General features: G+C 44.9%; 1 protein-coding gene across 2 annotated transcripts in view; it reads left to right on the top strand.

The window, feature by feature from the left end:
* The first annotated feature begins 3,088 nt into the window (after positions 1-3,088).
* CDC23 (cell division cycle 23) overlaps positions 3,089-7,297 on the top strand; it is a 33,059-nt gene continuing 28,850 nt past the window's right edge. For both annotated transcript variants that reach the window (XM_023516046.1, XM_003782161.3), the window contains exons 1-3: positions 3,089-3,290; positions 3,377-3,449; positions 6,412-6,549. In XM_023516046.1, coding sequence (XP_023371814.1) covers positions 3,130-3,290; positions 3,377-3,449; positions 6,412-6,549 — 372 coding nt within the window. In that variant the 5' untranslated portion in view covers positions 3,089-3,129. The remainder of the gene's footprint in view (positions 3,291-3,376; positions 3,450-6,411; positions 6,550-7,297) is intronic.

Consider the following 7,297-nt stretch of genomic DNA (forward strand, 5'->3'; position numbering starts at 1 on the left):
TTGCAGGTTCAAACCCAGCCTGGGCCTGCCAAACAATGACAACTACAACCAAAAAGTAGTCAGGTGTTGTGGGCACCCATAGTTCCTGCTACTTAGGAGGCTAGGGCAAGAGAATAGCTTAATCCCAAGAGTTTGAGGTTGCTGTGAGCTGTGACATCACAGTACTCTACTGAGGGTGACATAGTAAGACTGTCTCAGAAAAAAAGATAGCCGGGCATTGTGGCGGGTGCCTGTAGTCTCAACAACTCAGGAGGCTGAGGCAAGAGAATTGCCCTAGCCCAAGAGCTGAGGTTACTGTGAGCTGTGATGCCACAGCACTCTACCGAAGGTGACAAAGTGAGACTGGCAACAAAACAAAACCAAAACAAAGAAAAAAGAAAAAAATATAAAACATGCATCACTTGTGAGACAAAAATGTTCAATTTTCAGGTACCTGTGGTTCAAAGGAGTAGGGCACTGACCCCATATACCGGAGTTGGCGGGTTCAAACCCAACCCTAGCCAAAAACTGCAAAAAAAAAGTTCAATTTTGTCTTCATATACTATATATGATTTACATTACAATGAAATTAAGTTAACTTTATAAAACAGCCTTTAACAAAATATTTATCTAAAGAAACATGCTTACTTCAAATCACTACTATACATATAACACCCAAAGAATGACCAAAGTTTTTAAGAGAGTTGATAAGGTAGTATACCACTATGGAAAGGCTCTTGGATTAAAAGCCAAAAGGTTGACAATGTTCACATGTTGAAGAACACTGGGCTCTGTGGCACCTATAGCTCAGTGGGTAGGGCGCTGGTCTCATACACCAGTGAGTTCGGGCGGCCTGGGCCAGCTAGGGCAGCAATGACAACTGTAGCAAAATAATGGCCGGGCGTTGTGGTGGGCGCCTGTGGTCCCAGCTACTTGGGAGGCTGAAGCAAGAGCATTGCTTAAGCCCAGGAGGTTGAGGTTGCCATGAGCTGGGATGCCACAGCACTCTACCCAGAGTGACAGCCTGAAACTCTGTTTCATAAAGAAAAAAAGAAAAAAGAACACTGCGTTTGGCTGGTGCAGTGGCTCACAACGAGGTAGGTGGATTGCCTGAACTTGTGATTTGGAGACCAGCCTGAGTCAGAGCTAGATCCCCATCCCTAAAAATAGCTGGGACTTGTGGTGGATGCTGGTGGTCCCAGCTACTCTGGAGGCTGAGACAAGAAAATTGCTTGAGCCCAAGAGTTTGAGTTTGCTGTGAGCTGTAAAGCCACTGTGAGAGGATACCCGAGAATGGTGAGGAAAACAGGTCTTCTCAAGAAGACCACAAGGATATACCTGCAGGGTCCTCTCCATGGAGACTTAGCTCTTGGGAATTTGTAAACTTAACTTGGAAATTTCCATTTCTGTGAAATCCTGTAGTTCTGTGGGGGCTGGAATAGCATCTCCCTCTTGATTCAAACTGACCAATGAAAAAGGTACCTGTGGGTTGAAACTTTTTGACTGGATATAAAAAGGGAAAGATCAAGCCAGTTGGGGAGTGTGACCATTTGGAATTCTCCTACTCTGTAAGCTCCTGGCCTGTGAATAAAGCCCTTCCTCCTATAAACATGGTGTTTGGGTGCTCTTTCTCTCTGTTGGGCCTCATCTTCCTGGAACACAACACTCTAACAAGGGCAACAAAGTAAGACTTTGTCTCAAAACAAATAAAACAAAAACAGAAAAAAACCCACTGGGCTTCTTTGGAGTCAGATCTGAATCTAGAATCTCTTCTGGAAGAGTGATGGAACTTCTCTGAGCTTCTGTTTTACTATCCATGATATTGAGATGATACAAATATCATAGGCTGTTGTTAGGGTTAAACCAGACTCCACCCCTCTCCCAATTTTTAAGGTATGGAGTCTCCCTAAGTTGCCCAGGGTGGTGCTGAACTCTTAGGGTCAAAGGATCCTCCTAAATCAAATTATACTTGTGAAGATCAAACAGTACAGAAGCTGTCACAGGGTAAATCCTCAATATATATTAGCCATCTTTTTCCTCTCTGGGGTAAGAAAGAGGGTCGATAAAGAGGAAAAAGTTTTGGTTCGGTGCCTGTACCTCAGTGAGTAGGGCACTGGCCAAATACAACGAGGCTGGTGGGTTTGAGCCCGGTGGGCCTACTAAACAACAATGACAACTGCAAGGATAACAGAAAAATAGGCGGGTGTTGTGGTGGGCGCCTGTAGTCCCAGCTACTTGGGAGGATAAGGCAAGAGAATCGCTTAAGCCCAAGAGACGGAGGTTGCTGTGAGCTGTGACGCCACAGCACTCTACTGAGGACGATATAGTGACACTGTGTCTGGAAAAAAAAGAAAAAAAGAGGAAGATTTTCTACATGGAGCGAAACATCCTACCAGTTTTTTTTTTTTTTTTTTTTTTTGAGACAGAGCCTCAAGCTGTCCCCCTGGGTAGAGTGCCATGGCATCACAGCTCACAGCAACCTCCAACTCCTGGGCTCAAGCGAGTCTCCTGCCTCCGCCTCCCAAGTAGCTGGGACCACAGGCGCCCGCCACAACGCCCGGCTATTTTTTGGTTGCAGCCGTCATTGTTGTTTGGCGGGTCGGGCTGGGGATTCGAACCCGCCACCTTAGGTGTACGTGGCTGGCGCCTTAGCTGGTTGAGCTATAGGCGCCGAGCCATCCTACCAGTTTTTAAGGGTAAAAAAAAACCGGAGGATTTTTGCATCCTATCTAGTGCACACACAGTGCTTTCTCATGCCCTAGCACAGAATTCGCCTAGAAATGACACCTATTTCTTTATTTACTTCCTGTTTTTCGTCCAATCACACGCTTCCTTCTCTACCCCATCTTGCCTCTACTCCCACCCCCCGCTTTCACCTTTCTCTTTTCAGTCAGGCATTCCTTTCCGCCCGCCCAGAGGTCGTGGCTTCCCCCTCCCCTTTTTTCGTTCTAACTTTCCCGCCTCAGTACCTCTTGGCCAATCGCGGATGCAAATGTCTCTTTTTCCCCGCCTCTTCATGACGTTACCGGAAGTGAAATCTGGGATTGGCCTTTTATATCAAGAGCCGACCAATGACAGGTAGCCTTTTTCGGTGCAGCAGGCGGCTAGTATTATCATCGGTGATTGGCTAGAGTGTCCCAAGTCAGGAAAATGGCTGCGAGTACTTCTGTAGTCCCTGCGGCTGTGACGGCGCCCGTGGTGCCTGTCCTGTCCACTAACGGCGATTTCTCGGATTTGCGAGAGATCAAGAAGCAGCTACTACTTATTGCGGGCCTTACCCGGGAGCGGGGTCTACTGCACAGCAGCAAATGGTGAGATGTCAGGGTCAGAAGGGACGGGGCTCGGATCCTTGGCCTTGGGGGCTTGTGGAGCTGATCAGTCTGTGTGGGTATTTCAGGTCGGCGGAGTTGGCCTTCTCTCTCCCGGCCTTGCCCCTGGCGGAGCTGCAGCCGCCGCCGCCTGTTACTGAGGTAAGGACGTGTTAACAGTGTGCGTTCCATCTGTAGAGGGTGTGCCTCAAGAAGTAGCAAGCGTCCTGTCGCTGGAGGGGCGAAAACGTTCAGCAGAAATGTTTGCAGAGGGAATTCAAGCATTTAAAGAGCTCAGTGTTATAAGTGATTTTTCTCTTTCGTGGTTTTGTTGAACTCTGAAAGATTTGGCAGTGTTTTAATTTAAGCTAGAGTGAATAAATAATTACTGTTTAAGATTTCAGCCTTTTTGGCTCGGTGCCTGTGGCTCAAGCGGCTAAGGCGCCAGCCACGTACACCTAAGGTGGCGGGTTCGAATCCCCAGCCCGGACCCGCCAAACAACAATGACGGCTGCAACCAAAAAAATGGCCGGGCGTTGTGGCGGGCGCCTGTGGTCCCAGCTACTTGGGAGGCTGAGGCAGGAGACTCGCTTGAGCCCAGGAGTTGGAGGTTGCTGTGAGTGTGATGCCATGGCACTCTACCCAGGGGGATAGCTTGAGGCTCCGTCTCAAAAAAAAAAAAAAAAAGATTTCAGCCTTTTACGTTTTGTAGCGCAACCTAACATAAGTATGTCTCATAGTAGTAAATGTTATAAGGATATCTCATAGTAATAATTACTATTAGGGGTGAGAAAAATTAAAAAATTTTATAATAATTCCTACACTGTTGTCTGATTGGCATAGAAAAATGGTTAAGAGTCTGGGCTCCGGATTGAGACAGCCCTGGTTTCAAATCTCAGTCAAACAGTGACTTTAGGCAACTTAATTTACCGAGCCACAGTTTCTTCATCTTCTAAATGTGCATAATAATAGTATGCACTTAACGGGGATATTGGGAAAATTAAATGAGATAATACTTAATAGGCTGCTTAGAACTATACCTGGCACATAAGACTCAATAAAAATAGCTGTTGTCATCATTATTTTGATTATTTTTATTAGTATAAGGGGGAGATTACTTGGTAGGGTGGACATAATATTATATGACTTTCAAGTAGATTTGCATCTATATTCTAGTCAAAAGCCTCAGCGTGGACAAGTTATATCTAAGTGACAGCCTTCTTATCTATAGATAATAGTAATAGTATAGTCATGGTGGCTTACACCTATAATCTTAGTACTTTGGGAGGCTGAGGCCAGGTATTTGAGGTCAGCTTCGTCAATATAACGGGACCTCTGGTGGTGCCTGTGGCTCAAAGGAGTAGGGCGCCAGCCCCATATGCCTGAGGTGGCGGGTTCAAACCCAGCCCCAGCGAAAAGCAGCAAAAAAAATTATAATAATAATGGGACCTCATCTGTATTAAAAGATTAAAAAATAAAAGGTAGCTGAGTGTGGTAGTGTACACCTGTCTCCCAGCTACTTGGGAGGCTGTGACAGGAGGATCACTTGAACCCAGGGCTTTATGGTTTTAGTGAGCTATGATCTCACCACTCTACTCCAGCCTGCATGACAGGGCCAGGTGCTGTGGGGGTGAGGAAGGGGGAATTTTCTTTATTTTATTTTCTTTCTTTCTCTCTCTTTTTTTTTTTTTTAGAGACAGAGTCTCACTTTGTTGCCCTTGGTAGAGTACTGTGGCGTCACGGCTCACAGCAACCTCCAGCTCTTGGGCTTAGGCGATTCTCTTGCCTCAGCCTCCCAAGTAGCTGGGACCACAGGCCCCTGCCACAACATCCGGCTACTTTTTGTTGCAGTTTGGCTGGGGCCAGGACCGCTACCCTGGGAATATGGGGTTGGTGCCCTACTCACTAAGCCACAGGTGCTGCTGCCTTCTTTTTTTTTTTTTTTGACAGAGTCTTACTTTGTCATGATAGAGTACTGTGTTGTCATAGCTCACAGCAGCCTCAAACTCTTGGGTTCAAGCAATTCTCTTGCCTCAGCCTCTAGAATAGCTGGGACTACAGGTGCCTGCTACAACGCCAAGGTGTTTTTAGAGACGGAGGTCTCTCTCTGGCTCAGGCTGGTCTTGAGCTTGTAAGCACAGGCAATCTACCCTCCTTGGCCTCTCAGTGCTGGGATTACAGGTGTGAGCCACCATGCCCCACCTGGAGTAGGGAGATTTTTAAGAAGGATCAGTAAGAAAAAAAGAGTAAAGCATACATTACTCTTATTTTGGGGGGGAGGAAGGGGTAGAGGGGTCAGGCAGATCTCAGGCATCCTGCACAGTAGGTGGGTTGCCTTTGGGGTGACTTTTACCCACTCAAAAATTCATCTCACAGGCTCGTCACCTGTGCTCAGTGGTTAGGGCACTTGCCACATGCAGGGGGCTTGTGGGTTTGCAGAACCCAGCCCCAGCCTGCTAAACAAACAAAAAAATAACCAGGTGTTGTGGTGGGCACTTCTACTCCCAGCTACTTGGGAGGCTGAGATAAGAGAATCACTTGAGCCCAAGAGTTTGAGATTGCTGTGAGCTATGATGCCACAGCCCTCTACCAATGGTGACAAAGTGAGACTGTTTGGGTGCTGCCCAAATTTTTTATTTTTTTAAAGTATTTAGAAAAAAGCAATTCTGTGGCCTTTTGTGGTACTAAAATAACATAGAAAATAATATACATTGGCTCAGCACCTGTAGCGCAGTGGTTACGGCACCAGCCACATGCACCAAGGCTGGCGGATTTGAGCCTGGCTCTGGCCAGCTAAACAATAATGACACTGCAACAGGAAAATAGCCGGACGTTGTGGTGGGCACCTGTAGTCCTAGCTGAGGCAAGAGAATTGTTTAGCCTGAGTTTGAGGTTGCTGTGAGCTATGACGCCACAGCACTATGCTGTGGTTGACACAGTGAGACTCTGTCTCTAAAAAAATAAAATGGTATAAAGTATTTATTTATCTATATTTATGTTAAGTTTTGGGAAGACAAAAATAATCATTTTTTCTTACATCTTGAAGTTAATTAAATGTACAGCTATGATTTGAACTTTTGTTGTCCTATTCCCAACTATTTACATAAACTTGTCTCTTTTCTAGGAGGATGCTCAGGATATGGATGCTTACACCCTGGCAAAGGCCTACTTTGATGTTAAAGAATATGATCGGGCAGCACATTTCCTACATGGTTGCAATAGCAAGAAAGCCTATTTCCTATACATGTATTCCAGATATCTGGTGAGGGCCATTTTAAGATGTCATTCTGCTTTCAGTGAAGCATCTGTATTTACAACCAAATGGAAAAAATTTAATCTTTTAAATAGCTTAGCAATGGGCCATGAGTGAATGTACTTAACAATAATTTAAAAAGCTACATTAATAAAAGTTGACAAAAATGACAGTATGGAAGGAAATATTCTTAGGAATTACGGGATGATTAGTAACAACCTGATTATTTGCTTTAGGCTAAATATGGTTCTTTATGCCTGTAAATTGATGTTATTCTATAAGAATTAAGTTAAAAAGCCTCAATTGACTTTTAAATTTCTAAACTCAATTATAATTTTATCTATAATTTATCTGTTGTTTCTGTTTTTTGACTATTGACTATAAGAATAACTTAAAAAAAATTTAGGAATAGCTTTGTTTTACTTTGGAACATTATGAACGTACTTTCTCTTTATTAGTTGTTATCTTGTATCTAAACAGTTTTTTTGTTTGTTTGTTTGTTTGTTTGTTTTTTGGAGACAGAGTCTCACTTCATAGCCCTTGGTAGAGTGCTGTGGTGTCACTGCTCACAGCAACCTCCAATTCCTGGGCTTAGGCAATTCTCCTGCCTCAGCCTCCTGAGTAGCTGGGACTACAGTGCATGCTATAATGCCCAGCTATTTTTTCTCTTGCACTTTGGGTTCCAACACGCCACCCTCAGTATATGGGGCCGGCACCCTACCCACAGAGCCACAGGTGCCACCTCTCTAAATGTTTT

This window comes from Otolemur garnettii, unplaced genomic scaffold (assembly GCF_000181295.1).
Source record: "Otolemur garnettii isolate 467f Iridium unplaced genomic scaffold, OtoGar3 scaffold00003, whole genome shotgun sequence".
NCBI classification, from domain to species: domain Eukaryota; kingdom Metazoa; phylum Chordata; class Mammalia; order Primates; family Galagidae; genus Otolemur; species Otolemur garnettii.